Source organism: Mercenaria mercenaria, chromosome 13, assembly GCF_021730395.1.
Source record: "Mercenaria mercenaria strain notata chromosome 13, MADL_Memer_1, whole genome shotgun sequence".
In the NCBI taxonomy this organism is placed as follows: Eukaryota; Metazoa; Mollusca; class Bivalvia; order Venerida; family Veneridae; genus Mercenaria; species Mercenaria mercenaria.
Window position 1 is genome coordinate 29734481 of NC_069373.1, and position 24796 is coordinate 29759276.

At 35.6% G+C, this 24796-nt stretch overlaps 2 protein-coding genes across 5 annotated transcripts in view; one reads left to right on the forward strand and one right to left on the reverse strand.

Annotated features, from left to right (window-relative positions):
* The window catches only part of LOC123529055 (ankyrin repeat, PH and SEC7 domain containing protein secG-like), a 19105-nt gene extending 11836 nt beyond the window's left edge, over positions 1–7269 (forward strand). For both annotated transcript variants that reach the window (XM_045309247.2, XM_045309246.2), the window contains exon 5: positions 212–7269. In XM_045309247.2, coding sequence (XP_045165182.1) covers positions 212–418 — 207 coding nt within the window. In that variant the 3' untranslated portion in view covers positions 419–7269. The remainder of the gene's footprint in view (positions 1–211) is intronic.
* A 2639-nt stretch (positions 7270–9908) lies between these two features.
* LOC123530456 (neurogenic locus notch homolog protein 2-like) lies at positions 9909–23252 on the reverse strand. Of its 3 annotated transcripts, none has more exons than XM_053521404.1 (11): positions 22485–23252; positions 19371–19525; positions 19028–19160; positions 18254–18405; positions 16490–16626; positions 16148–16270; positions 15513–15851; positions 12524–15193; positions 11626–11747; positions 11063–11163; positions 9909–10853 (listed from the first exon to the last, which is right to left on the reverse strand). In XM_053521404.1, exons 1-11 carry the CDS (start codon positions 22536–22538, stop codon positions 10676–10678), a joined length of 4164 nt encoding a protein of 1387 aa, XP_053377379.1. In that variant the 5' UTR covers positions 22539–23252; the 3' UTR covers positions 9909–10675. The 3 variants fall into 3 exon arrangements, with proteins under 3 accessions (XP_053377379.1, XP_053377381.1, XP_053377380.1); XM_053521406.1 differs by having other exon boundaries at positions 14543–15193; positions 22485–23222; XM_053521405.1 differs by lacking the exons at positions 19028–19160; positions 19371–19525; positions 22485–23252 and having other exon boundaries at positions 18231–18364.
* Positions 23253–24796: the final 1544 nt, after the last annotated feature.

The following is a 24796-nucleotide window of genomic DNA, read 5'->3' on the forward strand; positions in this document are numbered from 1 at the left end:
ATACGGTGGCTGTTAACTTTGACACTGAAAAATGCACCAATAGCGAAAAATAATTAAGACTTGCTGCACACTTAATACACTGAAAATAAAACGTTTAGAATGTTTAGCATTTGGAAATAAGATATTTGTAACAACATGGCAAGTAAATTTTCTACAAAAAATGATATTGTATTACCTTACTGTTATGTAAAACTTGTATTTATATTTTTAGAAAACTGGTGACATTCCAAAAGAGTTGTTGAAACACAAAGAATTCTGTGATAGACTGATTTCAATGTCTCATAACCCACCAACATTGCAGCAGTTATGTCGTGTTAAAATACGACATCAGCTTGGCGCTTCTCCACAACACAAACTTCATGACCTTAAGTTGCCACGACAACTGAAAGATTTTGTGTCCTTGAAAGAGTTTGATTGAGTTTTTTGTTTTAACAGAATTTTCTGATTACATCCAGGATTATCTGATTAGGAGATGCTGAATGTGAGAAAGGGGGAAATTGCTTCAAGAAAAAATGTCATAACTTGGTCATGCCTTATTGAATGTTGTTGATGTGCGCTAGTTTGTGAAACAATTCACGTAACAGTCATTTTTAATGCTAATTAACATGTGATTAAGAACATTATTAAGGAATGTATGTGTACGATGATTCAGAAAGGAATATGTTGCAGCAGGCCGGTTCTCTAATTTCATATATCATACCAGCTTATATTGTATGTCTCTATAATTTTGCTATGTATATTTAAGAATATATACATGTGTAGAGTATAGTATGAGTGTCTTTTCAAATTTAATTTATTGAATGAGTTGAATAAAATGATAAAATGCGAAGTTCCACTGAGCATTTTATGATTTTTATTCAATGAGTTTAGTAAATTTGATGTGGAAAGACAGAAATGTTAATATGTTCTTTTTATCATATTTCTTTCTGCTGAAATATCAGAATTTTCTTTCTTTCTTTACTTATTACAGGCAAAGTAAATTTTACAGATACCTTCTATAGTCTCCTTTACTTGAAACGAAGTTGACATCAAAATATTGTAACACAAGTGTAATATCAGATTTTTGAAATGGCAAGAAATCACTCCCTGTATGTCAAATATTTTGGATTGGGAATATTCACATTCCGGTTGTTTAAGCTTTGATTGATTGATTGATTTCAACATATAATGTATAAAAATTCTATATAACATGGCAAATTATCATATACATACAAAATAAACAATATTAAAAACAAATCTGTATGAATATATATTGAAATGTGCCATAATTTTTGTTCTTCTCTAGGAAGGAAATATGATTTCAAATGTGACTTGATGTTTATGTTATGCATTTACTTATACTCCTTTACTTGAAACAATGTTGTTCAAAATGGTAATTCATGATTTATAAAGAAAGAATTATATGTTGGGATTTAAATTGTGCATTTTTAGCTCATCGAGTGCTCAGTCGAGTTATTATGATCACTTGCCACCCATCGACACTTTTTGTGCCCCCCCATGAGTGGTGGGGGGCATATAGATTTGGTCTTGTTCGTCCATCCGTCCGTCCGAGTTCATGACGCCTAGCTCAAAAAGTATTTGATATAAATTGATCAAACCTTGCATGAGTCTTTATCATGATATGAACTTGCGCACCTCCTATTTTTCATTTGGTTCCGTCCCCTATTTTTAGAGTTATGGCCCCTGAAATAGGTAAAAATGCCCATTTTCACCTTGTGACGCGCCTAGCTCAAAAAGTATTTCATTTTCACCTTGTGACGCACCTAGCTCAAAAGTATTTTATATTAATTGATTAAACCTTGTATGAGTCTCTATCTTGATATGAACTTGTGCACCTCCTATTTTTTGTCTGGCTCCGCCCCATATTTTCAGAGTTATGGCCCCTGAAATACACAAAAATGCACATTTTCACCTTTTGACGCACCTAGCTCAAAAAGTGTTTAATATAAATGGTTTAAAACTTGTATAAGTCTTTATCATGATATAAACTTGCACACCTCTTATTTTTTGGCTGACTCCACCCCCTATTTTTAAAGTTATGGCCCCTGAAATAGCAAAAAAATGCACATTTTCCCCTTATTATGTGCCTAGCTCAAAAAGTATTTAATGTACATTCATGAAACCTTGCTTGAGTCTTTATCATGATGTGACCTTTCACACATGAATTCTTCTTGAGAACCTTTACGCTTATTACAGAGTTATGGCCCTTTAAATAGCCAAAATAGTGGATTTTTTGTGTGTGATGCTCATAGGTCAAAAATATATGGCCTAGAATAATGGATCCTTTTTATAAAATGTTTGTTTAGGGTAAACCCCATTAACACTGCAAACATTTGAATTATTGCCCCTTATTTGTGACAAATGTACCAATGGGGGGCACACCCTGTGTCCTACAGACACATTCTAGTCTCTAAATATGGTAATATCTCCTCTGGAACAATTTGGTGAAAGTTGATATAACATGGTCAGGATTGTCCTCTGCCTAAGACTTTCAAAGAACTTCCTTCCATGCAGAATTCTAGTTGCCATGGCAGTGGAAAAAAAAAACCCATAAAAATCTGAAACTACATGTCCGATTTAACCATAATTTGACAGAAATGTTCCTTAGGTGACCTTCTACTAAGAATGTTCAAATTTTTCAAATTTGTCTGAAAATGTGGCTGCTAGAGGGCATGGTCACTTTTCCCTATATATATATGTGTGTATATTGGGATCTTTGAAAATTTTCTTGTCAGAAACTGCTTGTACAGTTTCATGATAATTTCACAAAAATGTTATTGTTTGACCCTCTACCAATATTGTTAACGAAAATAAGAAAAATTACAAACACCACTTGTACAACTTTAAAATAGTTCCTTGCATTTGGAGGCTCAAGGGCCAAAATGTACCCATTATGAGTCAGGCGAGTGACATAGGCCGGTCATGCCCTCTTGTTATATTTATTAATTGATTGAACATTGCTTTTTATCCCTTATTTTTTGTTGTGAAATAATACATTTAAATGTGCAATGTGTTCACATAAATGCATAAGCCTGTATGTGACATAAAATGCAAATCTTAAGTTGATAAATAAGTGATATATTCTTTAATTTACAGTGGACATTGTATATGCAACTTTTCTGTTAAACGAACAATTAAAATCAAGTCAAACATTTTTACTGTATAAATATATCCTATTTAACAATATTTTTTTTATTACACAAAAAGGGCCCACATAAAACTGGCCCCAGCAAGTAAAGTTACCTGCAGAAGTTTTTATCAAATGGGAATTTTAGCGGATAGGTTTGCACATGTATGTACTTAACCTTTCTTATTGTTCAGCAAACAAATAATTTCAACAGATTTTAACAATATTTATAGTATTATGCACATTGTATATCGGCAGTTCAGCATTTTTTTGAAGAGACCACTTTTTTTTGTGGTCCATTGTGTGGTCTTTTGATACAATAATTTATGTGGAAGTTAAGTGGAATGGTTTTAATGATAAAATATATATACGGTACATGTTTATTGCAACTAATCTACAGCAAATTTTGCCAGTATTTGTATTATTGTATTGTAGTCCATCTATTTTTTTATAGCTTTTTATATCAGTTGTTTGTAAATCTGTAAAGTTGTCAATTTAAAAAAACATGAAAATTGAAAATATGCTATGCTGAGACACAGTAATAAAATAGGATCTATAATCAAAATGTAAACAATAATGCTAAGGCATTTTACACAGCATTTCATTTTCAGTTTGTGATCTTTTACAATAATTTGTAGTGTGTGTTTTACTTAGATTTGCAAGAAAATTAATCAATTTTTTTTTTTTCAGAATTATCTTTGTTCTGGTCAGATTTGAAAGAAAGTGAATGAATTCTACTTCCAGAATTATGCCAGGTCTTATCATTTTTGCAAGATAGTAAATTTTTACCACTTTCAGAATTGTGGTAGGTCTTGTCAGATTTGCAAGAATTTAAATGTGTTCCAAACCCAGAATTAAGCTAGCTCTCAATTAATCTTTCTCTTATATATTTATCTGGGTTTTTTTACAGTGTGTATATTGAGATTCTGCATTTTTCTATAAGTTTTGATTAACTTACTTAATTAACCTTTAGCCTGTTGGAGGTAAGTGATTGTGATTTTGCTTTTGCGACCAGCGCAGACCAAGATCAGCCTGCACAGACATGGTCTGCATTATTCACTATTCACTCAGTAAATTTTCAGTGAACACCCCTTTGAATAAGAAGTGGTAATGCCCAAATTTAATGATGGATCAGTCCATTTTAAAAAATTTGCAGGGTAAAAGTTTAAAAACTGTTCCATGCATGGATATGTCAGTTGTACATGTTTATACAGAATGATATTGACCAGTCATGTAAATTATTGAAATTAGGTGCATAGGCATTTAAACTTACTAGGATAGTAGACAGCTTTTTAGTGTTTTTGTAGGAAATTAAATATTTTCTAATGTTCTTATTTCAAAATATTGTCATACACTTCCTCTAAAATTCATTAGTCAACCTTATATATATTCTGGCAGTTGTTCGCATTGTGCAAGACTATGTTGTCAGTACACATAATTCTCATTTGGAAAGGGAATAAACCAATTGCTGGGTTAAAATATCTTCACACCCTCACACTGCAAAACAAGTTACTGTGAATGTCTACACGTACTTGTACATAAAGTTCACACTTAGAATGTTGCTATAGTGACACATGTTTTTTAGCTCACCTGTCACATAGTGACAGGGTGAGCTTTTGTGATCGCCCTTTGTCCATCCGTCGTCTGTCCGTCCACAATTTCCTTGTGAACCCAATAGAGACCACATTTTGTATTTGATTTTAATCAAACTTCCACACAACTTGTATGGGCATAATATCTCGGTTACTTTCGAAAACTGGCCAGATCCCATCATGGGTTCCAGAGTTATGGTCCCTTAAAGGGCCAAAATTTGCCATTTTTGGCTTGTGAACACGATAGAGACCACATTTTGCAAGCAACTTTAATAAAACTTGCACACAACTTGTATTGGCATAATATCTCGGTTCCTTTCGAAAACTGTCCAGATCCCTTCATGGGTTCCAGAGTTATGAACCCCTTAAAGAGCCAAAATTTGCTATTTTGGCTTTTGCAGCCATATAGAGACTTCATTTATGGTTTGATTTGATACAAACGTGCAAAATATCTTCAACAACAATAAATCTTGGATTCCATGATAAATCTGTCCGATCCAGTCATAGGTTCCGGAGTTACGGCCCCTGAAAAGAGCCAAAATTTGGTCATTTTTACCTTGTGAAGACGATAGAAGTGACATTTTATATTCGATTTTAACCACACTTACACACAATTTAAGTCACAATAAGATCTCAGTTCCTTTCGAAAACTGGCTAGATTCCATCATTGGTTCCAGAGTTACTGCTCCTGAAAGGGGCAAAATTTTCTACTTTGGCCCTTTCAGCCATAAAGAGGTTTCATTTATGCTTTGATTTGATAAAACGCGCACAGAATGATTATCTTGATGATCTCTAGGCCTGGATCAAAACTGGGTCATGTCGGGTCAAAAACTAGGTCATCAGGTCAAATCAAAGGAAAAGCTTGTTAACAAGCTAGAGGCCACATTCATTTGATGTGCATGAAACTTGGTCAGAATGTTTGTCTGCATGAAATATCGTATGAATATTTATCTGGGTCACGTGGGGTCAAAAACTAGGCCTCCAGGTCAAATCAAAGTGTAAGCTTGTTTACACCCTAGGGGGCACATTTTTGTTTTTATCTTCATAAATTTTGGTCAGAATGTTATGAAGTCTTGGATGATTTCAAATCTGGGTCACGTTGGGTCAGAAACCAGGTCACTAGGTCAGATCATAGGAAAAGCTTGTATACACTCTAGAGGCCACTTTTTTGCCCCAATCTTCGCAAAACTTTGTCAGATGTTTGTTTTCGTGAAATTTTGGACAAGTTTGAATATGGGGTAAAAAAACTAGGTCACTAGGTCAAATCAAGGAAAATGCTTGTTTACACTCAAGAGGCCACGTTTCTGGTCCAGTCTTAATGAAAATTGGTCAGAATATTTGTCTCCATGAAATCACTAGGTAAAACATGTTTACACTGTTATGGTGTGTTACTCAGGAGAGCGACCTAGGGCCATCTTGGCCCTCTTGTTTCAATTCTTCTGAAATAGTTTTATCTCCAACACTAAAAAAATGAATGCAATGTTTGAATCTTATTGCAAAGTTTTTAAGTTACAGTGAATGTGTACATATACTTGTACATAAAGTTCACACTTTGAAAGTTGCTATAGTAACATATATTTTTTTAATCCTTCTGAAATAGTTTTATCTGCAACACTAAAAAAAGGGATGCAATGTTTGAATTTTATTTTAGTGTTACAGTTACATTGAATCAATATATACAGCAGCTTGAATATACTGAACCAAAGAGCTACCATTTGCTGTCACTGAAAGTCATTTTCTTCCCTCATAACAGTTTTCGCTAGTTTGTAATTTCTAGATGTTTAGTGTATTTTTGTGACTTTTCAAAGATGCATTGAAGTCGTAAAATGAGTGAATTAATATGATTGCATAATTTGATTTTTTTTGGAAATTGTGAAAACTTAATTATCAACACCATATTGTTCTAAGCCTAGACCAAATTCCAGTAATTTTTAGATTACTGGCAAAAGAACTGCTGGCATATTAGCTGTTTTAGTATATTAAGTTATTGTAACATTTTGAAAGCTGTTTATAATTCACAAAGATGTTTTGACAAATTTATTCGATATTGCATTACTGCACTTTTCAAAAAGAAGCCATTATAATGCCTATTTTGCCTCTGTACTTCCAAGAAATTGGCATGATTTCATTGCTGAGATTATTTCTTTACGATATTCTAATACTTGTGGACAATTTTATATATTTGCAACTACTGTTTAATATACAATAGAATCCGCTTATGATAATTTATGCCTTACTTCCCTTGTCAGTACCGGTAGCCTATATTAAAGATGGCTGGAGTAAATTTGATTTAACAGTCATTTCATACCAGTAATATTTTGTGCAATACGTTTCCAGTAAGAGTTTATTTGTTGCAGCCAGATGCTAGAATTAGTGCTAATATTTGTTGCTATATATGATTCTGTATTTTGCTACTAGAATGTATGGTAATGTTTTTGGTACTTTGTTCTTTAAGTGATACTTACCCTTTTTGTTGTTTTAGGTATGATTCTATTGAATTTTCCCAAACTTTGAAATATATATGTCTACAATAAAATAAATGACAATCAAGAGACTTTGTTCTAACTTACTAGCCCTATTAATGAAATATTGGCTGAATGTGAGCATCAAATATTGGTGGTCTCCTTTGTGATTCGGGGACAACTTGTGTATCCGCTGTCTTGCCATAAAATGATCATAAGTGGCAAGCAAACAATAGGGTTTGAACATTTGGTTGTAATTTTGTGATTCCAGCATGTATAAAAAATTCGATTCCATGCCTCATTTATTTTCAATGTGAATGAGATAGGAAAAATAAACATCTTCTGAAAGGCGTCGTGGATCTTTATTAAATTTTGTAGCGTCCTTGTTTAGACTCCTCTCAGTTTTGTTCAGTTCGTCCAACTTGGCCCCTTCTGGTGGTTAAACAGGGAAACAACCTTTAAACAAGTTTTTAAACACATAATGAATATTTCCCAAACTTGGTAACCAGGATACAAAAAACGAAAGGTGTGGGAAGTTTTGTTTTGGGGCCATATATGTGGCCGTCAATGCTAGAAATAGAAAAAAATCATTTAATTTCTTCCTCGTGAAACTTGATTTGTACCATCCTTGCAACGTCCTATAATCGGAAATTTTGAAGCTTTCAAACAACTGAAACTCCTTTAAACAACTGCTTTCAAAGTACCACTTGGTGGATCTTTATCAAACTGTAGTATCCGTGGATGTCATCGCTCAGTTTTGTTTGGCTCCTTCAGAGGCCGCCAGCATCGTTGATTTCCAGCAAACTTGTTTTATATCAATTCTGTTTAACTGATTGTGCTTGGCCCTGATGCCACCATAGGTAAACAACCTTGAAACAAACGCCTTTCCCACGCCGTTTAAAGGATCATCACCAAACTTGAGTCTGTAACATCTTTATATGGTTCTTTCTCAATTTTGTTCAAATGGTTCTTCTTGGGAAATTTCAGGGACCCCATGAACTGAATAAAAATCCTGTAAACAACTCATGATCGGCGTGCTGTTCATCAAATGACTAGAAGAATCCTCACATATGCCTTTAAAAATAATAACTTGGTTCTGCTTGACTGAATCGCCAGAACTAAACATACAAAGTTAAAATCATTCATGTATGAACTACCATAATTTTCGACTAGGCCTCCAGAAAAAATCCAGAAATGTCTTTATCTCATAAATTCCTTTCATGATTTTTTTGATGATGCAGTAAGTCAGTACCACACAAGTCAAGGTGACCTTAATACGTAAACTGTTTCTGTCAAGCTTAGGAATATGGCCTTCAGATATAGCACCCGAACGTCCAAAGATAATTGCTTTTATTTAGTTGATGACTCGTATTGTTTCGAGGGTCAGAACAAGAAAGGTCTATGTCCGTTTTTATCAATGTTTATATTCTAAAAAACTTTTTAAAGTCTTAGGTCGGTCATAAGTCAATATCACAGTGACATTGAGTCTGAAACGGTTCCCTTTAACTAGTCATCATTGTTTTTCCCCTTCCGCCAATACTCCTTTCTCTCCCCCATCCCCATTTTTTTTAACTAAAATGTACTTGCTGTTGGCCGTCTGCTAATTTTTCCGCTACAGTTTCCATCTGTGGCAGCCCTACTTTGCCATGTATGACACTGGTGGTGTTTGCTGTGCTCTGGGGTGCCAGGAAATATACACTAACCATTTAATGTTATTAATAATTTGTGAAAGCTCAGGCATACAACAGCCATTTGGACCCCAATTGTTTTAGGGACATTTAGACAAAGGTCAGAGTTACATCTCACTCGAGACAATTTGCGTCACAAAACGTCAACTGTCGCATCTTCATAAGGATTGTTGCCTTTAGTTAACATCAGCAGCACAGTGTAACTTGTATCATAATCTCATAAAACAACTTGTATGATTTACAGTTTCGTAAAATGTTATTTAAATGTTATTGATAAGAATGTATAAACCACATATATTTTGCATTCAGGTGAATGAGTTGGCCGTAATGAATTGTGAAACATGAAATGACCAAATTTTGGACTGCAGTGTTGTATGACATATAATCGTTTTAAAGCTGCACCTTAAGGAGAATGACTTAGCTTTTTCTTTTTTTTTCTTTTGGGAAGTTAAGGATGCTTTAATTATTCTTGTGAATAACGGTATATTATTCAACATGGTTACAAACTGTTCTGACACTTTGAAACAAATAACTGTTTCTACGGTACCAATAATACTGTCCCATTTTGTCACTAAGCACAGGTATGTATCTGTTACTGGATACCCAGTTTGCTGCGCAAACGCTTTTGAAGCTCATGTCATATGTTGGTTACAAGCGACGTTAAGTCGTTGTGGTCGGAGATCAGTGACCGACAGAAAGCCCCCCCCCCCCCCCCCCCACCCCACACTCCCGCCCCGAATCATTTGTGTTGATTCTTTGGATGTGCAATGTAGTGTTAATCGTGTCCTCTTCTCCCCTGGTAAGCAAGTCCGTCACAGGCACGGCCGACGGTTTACTGAAATCATAGTAACGTCTAAAGATCATTGACCTTAGATTACCACGATTTTAGCAAATAGTGAAGAAATTGATGAAGCCAGAAGGCAACACAGTCGCTGCCAAATTAAGTACGCTTTATGTTTAAATCGGAAAAAGCTAAAAATTACATGTCTAGCAACAAAAAAAGATGAAAATTAAACCATTCTTGGTGTGTGAATAAAAATTTGGCATTTATATTTTATTGTAACATATTATTTAATACACATATTACACAGCGCTCAAATAAAAATAAACATAGAATGTAAATATATGTAAGCCCCAACAGCAAAGGAACTTTACAGCACGAACGCAGATACAATATTATACAAACAGCTTTCAGCAAATCTAGGCAGAAACAATATATTGAAACATAAGCAATCTATATTTACAACCTCCACATACATTCAACTGTTTCAAGTAAACAAAACAAAACAAAAAATAATACGATTTTAAAGTATTATTATTTTAACTGATTGGTCCACCTTCTGTACATGCGAATATGGCTCTCCAGGTTTGTATTTTATATATTGTTTTACTTAAAGCAATTTTATTCTTTACATATCGTATATTTTGTTATTTAAACCCCCAACTGCAATATAAAAGTCAGAAGATAGTGCTTGGGCAGATTTTTCAAAAATCTGATGATGTAAATTATACATGCTTCACATTTGAGAGCTCTTTTTCAAAATTTTAAATCAACTACTGAATAAACAGATATAAAATGCATATAAATACACATTGAAACATTCTTTATCAATTGCATGATGTTATCAGCTGATCACTTATACACACATACCGTCACTGCAGCAGCGTTTCGTGTCAGGAATTGTATGCAGGTGTCCTTCCTATTGTCTTTGTTTAGAATAAAACTAATAACAAAACTTTTGTCAGAAAATAAACGAAAAGAAAAGAAAAAATTTTGTAGACACAGCAGCCTTTCCTTTTGTTCTGCTATCTGGGGTGGTCTATTTCTGAAGGCGTAAATTGTTGATGTGGCTGGTATTCTGTCGTTTGGCCATACAGAGGCAGTGATTCTATACCATATGTTACATTGTCAAATCCGTGAACTGACATCGCCTCTTGTGTAGGCCAATACTGCACCATGTCGATCGTCTTTTTCTTGTTGGCTCTGCGAGTTAACGATAGAAAGACTTACATTTTAATCTGTATCATTCGAATTTGCGAGAAAATACACAAGTATTGCATAGCATATGTTACACTCATATGATATAGTTATAATATTAATTTACACGAGTACTCATAATTTTAAATATAAATTTGGGTAGAATATATTTTTAAATCTTCATAGCACCTTTACCTAAGATTAGAATAGTTTACCTTCTTTTCTTGTAGTATATTGCAGCAGGTATTGCAAAGAATACGAGCGCTGCAGCGGCTATGATAAGAATTGCGTACCAATGGGTCTTCGCCCAACTGTCCTGAAATATTACAACAACAACAACATGGGACTATGAACTTTAATGACACAAATGATACATCTTGGACAAATCAGTGATTAAAGAAAATATATCTTTGCAAAGATTTGTTTGTTTTTAGTTGGATTTAATATCGCACCGACACAATTATAGGTTATATGGCGACTTTCCTTTGATGGTGGAGGAAACCCCTAGGTGCCCCTCCGGGCATTATTTCATCACGAGCGGGTATCCGGGTAGAACCACCGATTACCTGTAAGCCAGCCGGATGGCTTCCTCGCATGGAGAATTCAACGCGCCAGGTGAGGCTCGAATCCACATCGGTTAGGGGCAAGTGATTTGAAGTCAGGAGGCCCAGAATGTTTAGTATGCCCGTTCCATTGTGGGACTACTGAAAGTCAGTTACAATATCATACTTAACTAGATGCTTGGTGCATAAAAATCACTTTCAAAACGTTTTGTTACCTTTTCAATTTTCTGTGTTTGTAGCGATTGTGCGCCTTGTTTCCCAGTCGTCTTATCTGTATTTTCTATTTGATCGATACCAGGTTTTCCTGCAGTTTCGGTACCATCATCGTCTTGCTTTCCTGTTTAAAGAATACATAATAAAATAGGGATATTTAGGCTTATATGTCATATAAACGTTTGTTTGTTGTTGTTTTTTTTTTTTTTTGTTTTTGTTTTTTTTTTTTGCTGCTGTTTTAACAATATCTGACTTAAACATTGTTGTAAGTGACCTGGGGCTCGTTTCACGAAGCCTGATAAGGACAAAGTTAGAAATTAGGAGTAAGATGTTTCACGAACATCACTTTCAAGTCGATTCATTTTAATTATTCGGCAATTCTAAGAATCTGAGCAGAAGAAAAACGGTCAATCCATATAAAATTTATAAAATGACACCTTTTTGAAATGGTACATGAAATAAATGTGTTTTAAAAGTCCACACTGAAGAGAGAAATTAAATTATGAAACTTCGTCAAACAGGTCCCAGGTTTTCGTAGCAGTATGTGTGTATTCCGCAAATAAATGATTAACAGTCACAAAAGGGTAATGCTAGATTGTAGCGACTTACAAGGTACATTTGTAGTTATATATACAAGTAAATTCTTCTTTCGAAAGCTCTCTCATTGTCACGTAGTTTTGCCATAATAGCATCTTCTTTGCAAAATGTCATTTTAAAAAGAGTAACCTAACTAAGAAAACTAGACTAGTATAAAAGCAAATTGAAAAAAAAAATCATAAAATGTGACCATCATTATTAAGATAAGTTTAAACATGCAATGCAATTATTCTTACAGCTATATAGATAACTAGTGAACAGAATTCAAAGGAATGACAAACATGCTGTCTACTATATACCCACCCATTACTATGGGGTTTCCAGCAGAAGTGATTTCGCAGAAGGTTCCAGTAAAGCCCTCTGGGCAGTCACATATCGAAGTTTGATTTCGTGTTATGCACTTTCCTTTATTTCTACAGTTACTATCTAAACAACTGGCAATTCTGTCCATGCATGTGGTTCCTGTATAACCTTTGTTACAAACGCAGTAAAATGAACCATCAGCATCAACGCAGGTTGCGTCATTTTCACATGGACTACCTTTGCAAGCGTCAGTTTCTCTTTCGCAATGAATTCCTTCAAAACCATTAATACATTGACATGCAAAGGAACCGTATATATTCGTGCACTTTCCACCATTTTTACATGGCAAGGAAACGCATTCGTCAACATCTTCCTCACATAACATACCAGAAAATGTGCCCGGGCATTCGCAGCGGAAAGAACCATGGTTATTAATACATGTGCCATTGTTCTTGCATTCATTGCTTTCACATTCGTCTATATCTATTGAACAAGTATCACCCGTAAAACCTCTTCCGCATAGACAAGTAAACTTTCCGTGGTTGTTCTGACATGTAGCATTATTTACGCAAGGACTTGCAGAGCATTCATCAATACCGTTGTCACAAAACTGTCCGGTAGTCCCTTCAGTACAGTGACATGAAAAAGTCCCATACATGTTTTCACATGTACCATGTTTGCCACATGGTAACGCCGAGCATTCATCGATATCATTCGAACAGTGATCACCCATAAATCCCTCCGTGCATTGGCACAAGTAGGACCCCTCAGTATTGTTACATGTGCCACCATTTTCACAAGGATTAGCCTGGCATTCATCTTTATCCACACCGCAGTCATCACCGTGCCAACCTTCACTGCAATCACAACGGTATGAGCCTAACGTGTTATAGCAAGCAGCACCATTTCTGCACGGATTTATTTGGCACTCATCAACATCTTCATCACACGTCTCACCAACGAAACCATCAGCACATCTACAATCAAATGATCCATAACTATTTGTGCAGGTACCGTTATTTTCACAGATTTCAATTTCACATTCATTTATATCGCCCGTACATGTATTTCCATGAAACGCTTTAGGACAGGTACACATGTACGACCCATCAGTATTGTTGCATTTGCCACCATTTTCACAAGGATTAGCCTGGCATTCATCTTTGTCCACGTCACACTCATCACCGTGCCAACCTTCTCTGCAATCACAGCGGTATGAGCCTAGCGTGTTATAGCAAGTAGCACCATTTCTGCACGGATTTATTTGGCACTCATCGATGTCTTCATCACACGTCTCACCAACAAAACCATCGGCACATCTACAGTCAAATGATCCATAATTATTTGTGCAGGTACCATTATTTTCACAGATTTCAATTTCGCATTCGTTCATATCATCACTACAGACATTTCCATAAAATCCATCGGGACAGTTACAAATGAACGAACCGTCAGTATTCAAACAGGTTGCGTTATTTTTGCAGCTACCAGTACTACATTCATTCACATCTACCTGGCATGTTTCACCTGTCCATCCTACAGGACATACGCATACATATTTGCCGATAAGGTCTATACAAGTACCATTGTTTTCGCATGGTTTGTTTCTGCATTCGTCTATTTCATTATCACACGTTTCTCCATTAAATCCAGGTCTACACGTGCAACTGAAGCTGCCGATCTGGTCTGCGCATATCCCGCCATTTTTGCAAGGGTTGCTTAAGCATTCGTCGAGTTCCGTTGAACAAGTTTGTCCTCTAAAACCTTTGCTGCATATACATTGGTATGAACCGTACGAATTCCTACATTCCGCCTCATTTTCACAAATATTCATTTCGCATTCATTAACATCATCCGAGCAGTTTTGACCTTGAAAGCTATCTAAGCATTCACACTTATATGAGCCATGCAGATTCATGCACGTAGCGTTATTATTGCAAACATCAAGCAGGCATTCATTAATGTCTATATTGCATAGTTGGCCAGTCCACTGCGAACTGCATTCGCACTCGAACTTACCGATCAAGTCAAGGCATGTTGCACTGTTCTTGCAAGGGCTCGAGTCACACTCATTCATTTCAGTTTCACACAAGATTCCAGAAAAGCCATTCACACATGAGCAATTAAATGCCCCAATTAGATCAAGACACGTTCCATTATTCTTACAAGGATTAGATTCACATTCATTAGATTCTATCGCACAATTTAGTCCTTGGAATCCTGCAGGACAAATGCATCTAAATGATCCATGCGTATTAATACATTCACCACCATTCAAACAGGTGTCGTTATATGCACATTCGTTGATATCATCTATGCATGTTGTACCAGAGAAACCATCGACACATTTGCATTCAAACATTCCAATTCTATCTACGCATATCCCACCATTTTCACATGTATTGGCTTCACACTCGTTGATATCTATTTCACACAATTCGCCTGTGGTACCATTGACACAGTTACAACTGAATCCACCTACATGATTTAAACACACCGAACCATGCTTGCATGGAGAGCTCGTACATTCATCAATATCCGTTTGGCAAAGGGGATCAGTAAAGCCACTTGTACATTGACATTTAAAGTGGTTTATTAGGTCAGTACAAGTGGCATTATTCATACAAGGAAGACTGGCGCATTCATCTTTGTCAGTCTCACAGTGCTGCCCTAAAATGTAAAAATAAACTTTCTCTGAAAATGTCAAGTACTTAATGGCACTGCGTGATAAACAATACATTCTCATGTATCAGTAGAAATCTCTTCATATGTTTTTATTTAAAGGAAGTAGAACGGAAATACATATATAAAAGCATCGTACGATGATTAATCAGTATCATACGATACGCCAGCAAAAACGATAAGTAAACAGATGAAGGTTAAAGAATAAAAAGCAAATGGGAAGAAATTAAGACGATGTTTTGGAAAACAGAGCGCAACCAAGCATGAATGAAAGAATTAATTAAGTTATTGATATACAAAAATGTACCATGGAATCCGTCTACACATGTACACATGTAGCTTCCGGCAGTATCCACGCACGTAGCACCATTTATGCACGGGTTATTCTGACATTCATCAATATTAGCATCGCAATGTGTTCCCGTCCAACCATTTTTACATTTGCACGAGTAGCTTGTTTCGAGAGGAATACATGTTGAATTATTACACGGGTCATCCTTACAAAAGTCGACCGCCTCTGTGCAGTCAGGCCCAGTCCATTGTATAAGACATGTGCAGTTGAAACCACCGTCAAAATTAAAACATGTACCATTGTGTTTGCACGGAAAAGTTAAACATTCATCAACATCCTGCTCACATCGGGTCCCTACAACATATACATTTATGCCGGTCTCATTTACAGTATGTACAGAATATTTCGAGTCAGTAATATAGTTTTGACAATCAAATGCATCAAAACAATTGTAAACTGGGCGAAAGAAATCTGTTAATTAAAGGTAATCAAATATGGCATTCTATTCGACCCTTAGCACTGGCTTAGCGTAACTTTATAATAAAATAACAAGCATTCACAGGGAAAAGAAGAAGAAATAGCGCGAGTTAGTTTGACATGATTAACAATGCCAGCTGTCTTAGTGATGTTACTTTCAAACATTTCGTTACCTTCAAATCCTTTCATACATCTGCAGGTGTATGATCTAAACCCATCTATACATGTCCCGCCATTCTGGCATGTGTTACCTATACAGTCATCTATGCTTTTCTTGCAGTCAAGTCCAGTCCAACCTGCAACATAGTAACTCTCATTTTAACCTGCAGAAAATACGTCTGCGTATTCCTTTACTTGTCGGTCAATGTAAGTTGGTTTTAGAGCTATATTCACTTAACACCTTGATATTACACAATTAGCATCTTCTGACTAATTCTACGTCTCTGGAAACAAGAATCACTCAAGTACAATGCATGATATTCCTCTTAAGACTACGGAATTTGTCATGTGTTTACCTGCAATGCAAACTTTCCGTCCTGTTCTTTTATCACACGTGTAGTGACCTCTGAAATCGTCTCTTGGTTGACATAGAACTGTACAGTCCGGGCCATAATACATCGGGTCACAATAGACTTTGGTGGTCAGGGACAACCTGCAAAGCGGAAAATGAATCATTTATAAATTTGTAACATGCGAAGTCATTACATATAACTAATATAGGAGTAGCACTACTTTACTGGAATGCTATTCCAATGAAATACGTTGCCACTCACCGCCACTGTCTCGAAACATCAATAGGGGTGTAAGTATAATAGTTATTGTTCGAGGAATAGGTCTACATTGTGTTTATAGACCTGTGAGGGATTTGTGAACCGAGCGAGCGTAGCGAGCGAGGTTTTCAAATCTCCTCACATGTCTATAAACACAATGCAGACCTATTCCGAGAATGATAACTGACTTACCTACATGCTTCTTTGTTTTACATAGTCCAGATTGGCAACGATTTGAATAAACATTATATAGTTTAATGTCGTTTTGTTTATCCACACCTGATTCACGTGTAGAAGTTATGTACGTGTGGATGTCAATACAAGTATAGAATCAATGAAAACTTGTACAATGCAAAATATCTAATAATATTTAAAGGCATAAAAATGTCAAATGTTAGTTCGATATGAATTAAAGACATTTAGCAAATTTAGAACATTTTTCAGAAAACAAGAAATGTACTTTAACCAGTTTCCCACCAATTTCCACTACCTAAAAACTGCCTTTAAATATGTTTAAACTGTCAGTCTTATTTCAGACATGCTCGGAATGTATGTTCCATGTTAACTGTACAGAAAATCGTCACAATTTTCATTTGCAGACTATTAATTAACTTGGAGGAAATGTGTGTAGTTTGTAGTTTTTGCAATTATATCATTGTCAATATTTTTCTATGTAAAATAAAATGTCCTGTTTCATGAAGCATTCTCCACTCTGACGGAAGAGTATGCTCGTTTTAACTTTCTGACAAATATCAAGACCTGCTTAGAATTGAATGTTAAAATTTTACAGTAAAGTCATGTTTAGATCAATTTTCAAGATATGTAAAACTGGCCGAATTTTTTTTCAATTAAAACGTACTTTTTGAAACAATTGATACTATATTTACGGAGTCAATCACGCGTTCACCTTAAATGTCATGCACGGACTTCTCATGATTCTACTGCATTGCTTCGGTGGCTTACGCATAATTTAAATTTAATCTCTGACAAATGCATAAATGTGTCGACAATTTGGCTTATTGGTTAGAGCACTGGATTAGCATCGGAGCGACTCGGGTTCGATTCCCACCACAGGCACTTGAGATTTTTGTGTAGACCTCATCGGAATAAAGAAGCCTGTAGGTAATTTTTTTTTCATGTGCTGGCTTGTAATTCTGTCGAGGCGCTTGAATTAAATGCTCACAAGGGCACCTGGAGTTTTTTTCATCACCACAAGCTGGGAGATCGCCATGTGATATATAATTGTGCCGATGTGACTTTAGATCCAACAAAAAACAAATCCAGCGAGGTATGTCAGAGTTTGAGATAGAACAATTTTCATCAAAACAATAGCAGTTCAGCAGGAAAATAATTTGTATATTTCTTAATACATAGCATTTTTATATTTTTCCAAGTTATTCCTGATGGACGTTTCAACCATTTTTTTTTTTTCATTTTTTTTTTTTTTGGATGTAATTTAATGAAAAGAAGTTTATTTGATACTTGCATGCTGTTGCTGGTTCAGCATACCTGGTTCTCATGTTAATATTTACACGTCTTACTACAGCAGTCGAGCTGGAATCCGCTGGGGTCTTGTCTAAATATGTATGGAGCAAATCCACAAAGTCATTGTCATTGTCGTTGTCATGATCCTCAACACGAACCTTCAACTTCATGGATCCCTTGCAAAGTTGACAAATTTATTACTTGTGGTACAAATAAAGTTTAATTAATATGGAAGTTCTAATGAAATAAAAGTGTACATATGAATTTAATTTATGTTTATAAAAGGGCTAAATAAGCATACAATCATTCGTACTTATATCAGACAATGTGTATACATGTATTGTGTCACAAAGTAGCGGTCTATTTCTATTTGCAATACATTACTCCGGTCCAGCCACTGGAAATTTCCGAGATGTTCTTGGGTGTCTCCCACTTAACTAAGAGGCCTGTACTGGTTCTTCCCAGGAAAGACGGCTTCGCTTCTATCGGTTCTATATACCGGGCACGTTAAAGAACCAGACTGTCTATTCCGGCAAAGAGCTAGACTAAGTTAGCTGGACAGGCATGTATCTAAAAAGGATTTCTCTCTATCTGTTCTAGGGGCTTCATCTCACTCTGTCCCTCTGGTCAGATTGCTCTGTGTCTGTACTAGTAGAGGGTGAATTTCGCGCCCTGGGTGGCTGCGTTTGTGCTATGTAAAGCGCCTTTGAACGTGTTTATCATGAAAAGGGCGCTATATAAATCTAGTCATGATAGTAATAATAATAATTATTATCCATCATATGTATCGGTACTTACAGGCCATTTCCGAAATGAAAACACCATCGGGTTTTTAGTGCCCCCGATTCTGCTTCCAAAAGTGATCGAGTTATCATTCTCGATTCTTCCCGTTTTAACACGGCCGTACGGGCATTTCCATGTGCTGGGCGGTCTGAAACGTTAAAAGTAAACTCTGGTTACAGTAGTCAATATGTAACAAACATATTTTCATTGTTTGTGAGTTCATGTTTATGTCTTCTTTTTTTTGTAAACGGAAGAAAAATCTGGCAGTCCTGGAAACGTAACCTAAGTTTAAGCTGGTATTAGTACATGCATTTTTGACTTCTAAATATCTGTATGTGTCTTGTACTCTAAGGCTTACCCGTTGCGATTGTCTAAGCACAGAATGAAGAGATGATCACATTCTCCAAAGCAGAATATAGAGCGCCCATCACAACAGTGTCCATTTGCACCCTCACCGTCTGGGTTAACATATCTTTGTAAACGGATCTCCACTTTGCCCCCACATAAAACTATCTGTAATAAATATGAAACAATTTACGCTTAACCGTTACATCTGAGAGAAAAAAACAACAACTCATTAATGCCTAAAGCAAAGGTAGAATATATAGAATATAATAGGAATCCTAAACGGAAATATGTTTTGATGTGTTACATATTAAGTTCAAAAACTGAAATTGTTAAAAACAAGGCCAAGGTGTTTCGTCAAATTAGAAGGGGACATCTAAAATTCACTTCATTAGAATAACGATTTAATAATTGCATGACTGGAGTTGTCAATAAAACTTATACTTTCTTGCATTCTTTTGATTCATATCAAGTACATGTAAGCCAACCATATTCTGAATAGGACTAAATATTGAAACTAATTAAACGGTCCTGTATAACAAGGCGAATGACAATTATCCGCGTACACTTAAAATATTCTAACGCAACACATAATAATTTTCCGAATGCTTAAAAACTACATACGGGACAGATTTTGTTTTGAAATGGTATATAATTTCAGACCAATACGTTAGCATATCCAAGTTTCATAGAGTCTTTTAATATTCCCGCCCCCAATTATTCTTTTGAGAGGTTGGGTCATATAGCTGCCCTTGTCAACGATTGATGATACCTTTGGTGGTAGGAAGTTTGGCCTAGGACAATGGGAATCTATTGTATTCATTCCGTAACCACTTAATGCTTTTACTTACAAAAAAAACGAAATGACCACCTAATACCAAATCGTGGGGGCGTCCGTCCGTCTGTCCGAACTTGTGTCGACCCAGAATCACCAAAATTCGCAGGATTGTTTTAGCATGTGAAGTTGTGTACCTGGTGTTATAACTGGGATCTCAAACAGACCAGTGTTATAGCCCTTGACTTAGTAAAAAAAAAATGCACAAAAGAGCATAAAAGTTTGAATCGCACGTATCTTAAAATGTATTAATTTGACGTAGGGCCATGACACATAATTGGACTAATATTCAGCATGTGAAATTTTGTACCTGGGGTTTGGTCCGATTTTCTGTTGGTCAGACCAGAATTATGGTGGCCGAATATCGACACTTATACAATACCGTCGCCCGTGTCAAATGGTATCAAGCCCACCAAAACACCCATAAGTAATGATGTCTACGTTACACGACGGGCCATTGAAAAAGGTAGCAAATGTCCTTACAGAACCTTTGCCGACAGGAGAAAGTGTATGATTAATCCAGATATCCAGAAGTGGAAATTATAAAATCAACATGTGCTGCGATCATAAATAAACACAGGAATATAGTCACAATTCATGGATTAGTGGAGGAATTAGTTTCAGACAGTGCACAAAATTTCACATCTGAGGAATTTGAGCAATGGAATAGAACATACATAGGTAACACCGTACTGGGCTAGAGCTAACGGACTTGTCAAAATTTCAACAAATCAATAAAGAAAGAGTAATTATTAACAACTGTTTATGATAAAAACAAAATCAGACGAAAGACAATAAATAGAATTCAGAAATGTTCAAACAGTTTAATGTATTATCTTTACAGGACATTAATTCCGGAAGTGCGGAATTTATCAAAACCAGACACGTGAGAATATTCGGAGAAACGTTTTAATTAATAACGGCTTATTATGACTTGCACTTAATTCAAAAAATGCGACTCGAAAAGATTTACGTACATTTAGTATGTATTGAAGTGATATGTCGTAATGTATAATTCATTATGAAAGCAGTAAGCATGGTTTAGATATGTTACATGACCAGAGGTTAGTAAAGAGCAGACACAGTGGTCCAGTGGTAACACTGTCTGACTACGAAACCAGGGGTCATGAGTTCAAGCCTCTGCTCCTCCAACTAAAATTACTAACATTGGGATAAGAGTCCAGTGTATACACCTGGCACGCTAAAGGCATACAGACACTAAACAGAAAAATGGCGCGAAAAAAAGAAGGTAGATACAATAATGGCGGATACAAATAGTCCTCAGTTTTTTTTTGTTGTTTTTTTTGCTCTGTAGAGCTATTTTCCTTATTTTCTTTGCATTTTTTTTGCTTAAATCATATGACAGATCTATGCTTGACATGTAGGTAACATTTTCATAATGAAATAACAACATGACAATTTGTTTTGCATGGAAACTTAGATCATACATCATCAGTATAATTTGGGGTCTCATTTTTTAGCTGATTTTGCAGTTTGTGTGTTTGACTGAAATTATTTTTTTCTTGCATCAAACACAACCCCCACTTTTCTTTTGATTTTTATTTAGCACTGACAATATTCTTCAAGAAAATGTAGGTCACAGACATTTAAAATGGATCCTGATGTGTGCTGCGGCCATTGGAAATATGTCAATTTTAAATAGAATAAAAAACAACAACTATTTAGTGTGTTATAACCTAAAAAACCAGGGAAGCTTCAGAATTCGAGCGTCTTCTGTATCCTGCACTATCCTCCCACTATTACTAACAGTCTTCCTGAGGGGTAAGAGAGTCAGAGGCAAAGTAGAATTGATCAGTGGCAATAACACCTCTAGAGAATCAAAGGTTAAAAACCACAGGAGAGTCAGAGGTAAAAGCACCGTTGGAAAGTCAGAGGCTAAAACACCACTGGGTGTACAGAGGCAAAACACCACTGGGTATACAGAGGCAAAACACCACTGGGTATACAGAGGCAAAACACCAATATGGAGTCAGAGGCAGAAAAGCCAGTGGTGGAGTCTGATGCAAACAAAAAAACACCGCTGAAGAGTCAGAGGCATAAAATAAAGAACAACTAAATGGGGAGTCAGGGGCAAAAACAATAGAGTGGACTTCAAACCGTTCAATTGTGCTCATTAAACCGCAGTCTTAATAATCCTAGCAGCGCAGATACACGCTACAGAACAATGTTGAACTTGATAAAATCTTAGTAAGTCTGCCAAATTACAAAAACGTAGGTATTGCGTTAGAAGATTTGTAATGTGCAGATAAATTGTGATAGACATTTACTTACAGATATCCGCAGTGTTATAAGAAACACCAAATTCCAAAACCTGCAGCCTTCCATCAGAGCTAGACATATAAATCCTTAACAATATGAAGTTACAAAAACTTCTGTATTGATAACACTTGAATTGGTTGTTCTGTAGCTCTGCTATCCTAACTTTTCACTTCTATTACTGGTTAAAAGTCAAGTGAACAACATCCACAGTAATTATGCAAAACTCCACTTATGTCTGACCTCCCATTAGGACTATGCACTTCACAGAAAAATAAAACACTTTCGGTTTTATGTAAATAAATGTCATCCTTCCTTCCTTTCTCTTAAGATCCCTCCTTTGTGTGGACTGAAAATCTGTCGATTTTTTAGATCCTTGTTATAAAAAAGAACTGTTGTTATTTGCAGTGTGGGCCTCTCTTGGTTTCCACGCATTTTTTTCTTCTAAAGTTTCAAAGAATCACGTACTATCCATTATCATCATATTAACAAAAAAGATGACATATTAACAAAAAAGATAACATATTTTAGCAATTATAAGAAAAAATACACTTTTATATCGCTTATAAATGTCCTTTGTGTGTTAAGCATTGTGTAACATTTTAAGTCCAGCCAAAGTTATTTCAGATTCAAATTCCAATTTTTCCTATACAAAAAATAATTCTCCAAATATCACGGTAATGTGTTGACGGAAGTGTTATTTCACATTATGGTAAACACGTGCTGTTTCGTGACTCGCGTAAGATCAGTACACGATATAAATATTAATAGACCGTTAAAGTATAAGTTTGTTGATTGATCATTCAACAATTAATTTGAAATCTTTGTTCACTAGAATGCATTATGTGTATTGCATTTTAATTATTCAGTAAATGAGTCGCGTCATAAGAAAACCAACATAGTGCGTTTGCGATCAGCATGGATCCAGACCAGCCTGCGCATCCGGATCCATGCTGATCGCTTTCAAAGCCTATTGCAATTAGAGAAACCATAAGCGAACAGGATGGATCCTGACCAGACTGCGCAGATGCGCAGGCTGGTCTGGATCCATGCTAGTAGCAAATGCACTATGTTGGTTTTCCCATGGTGCGGCTCAATTATTCATGAACATTTATAAAACTGTATGATATAGTCTAATGAATTCGAGAGGAGAATGCATTTTTCTCATTTACGAAACAGCTGCAGATTCTTTGAAACTCCCAATCCCTCTGCATGTATAGATGTAACGACTATATCAATGAATTAAAAACATATGCTTGCTTTGTGAGATCAAAATTTTCTGCCGTAGATAAAACTTCTAACACAGGGAAAAAAAGACAGACCAGTAACTACGTTGAATGAAACCTCCATCAGAATTCCTGAAACCACAATACAAATGTATTTTCGAAAACATAAAATGTATATAATTGAAAACGTTTTCCAGCTGCCTCATTTTTTTGTACAATTGCGTCACAGTTCCGTTATTGAATTCTAACAAAATGTCGGTCTTAAAGTTGGTTAATCAAACTTTGATCAAGTAAGAGATTTGGTCACAAGTGCAACAAATCATCTGCTTCATACATATTAAAATTACACTTGGGGTATTTTTAAAATTAGGCTTCCCTCTCCTTGTTGCCAAACTAAGATAGAAATATTTAAGCATAATTATGTATAAATATAATAAATATACCTTGCCTATATGAAATCATGGGAGATATAAGAACTATTGTATTATATTTGTCAAATATTTACGTTGACAAACATGTAATTAGCCGAAATTCATTAGAAATGTAAGTTTGAAAAAGTATTATTACCTTCCTTTATATATCTTGGTTGCGCAACCAGATTAGATTGAAAATATACGAACTCGAAGCTATACACTTTTGGTTTAGATTGTTGAAATATCCCAGTGTCTATCAAACACAGATGTAAAATCAGAAATCATATTGAAATCAAAGGCGATAGTGCACTTTTTTCAATACTTTCGTACTAAAAGAGCGTAATCCCAAATTCCATAAAGATAGTAAAATATACATTTCTAATAGGGATCTTTCTCTTTGAAATGGGCCCTTTTGTTCCTTTAAATAAATCTCTAACAGAATACAAAGTATGTTTAAAATGAAAAATGTCGTGATTGAAGCAATTGCATGCATAATTCCCTACAGCTCCTTTAGTAAGGAAACGGCGTAGATATCCGATATCACAATTTATTCCAACAGGAATTATTATTATACCCATAGACTTATACCCCTGGATACAAAGTTTATGGGGGCTATGTTGGAGTAATGGATTTCCGTCAGATTGTCGCGAGTAACGGATTTCCGTTAGTTGGTCCATTTGACCATCCG

Excerpts from the sequence above, each read along its gene's own strand:
- LOC123530456 (XM_053521404.1), bottom strand. The coding sequence starts at position 22,538 with ATGGAAGGCTGCAGGTTTTGGAATTTGGTGTTTCTTATAACACTGCGG. Across the intron at positions 19,526-22,484 it reads TTATAACACTGCGGATATCT|ATAGTTTTATGTGGGGGCAA; the intron begins GTAAGTAAATGT and ends TATTTATTACAG. Across the intron at positions 15,852-16,147 it reads ATGTATGAAAGGATTTGAAG|GGACCCGATGTGAGCAGGAT; the intron begins GTAACGAAATGT and ends TATATGTTGTAG.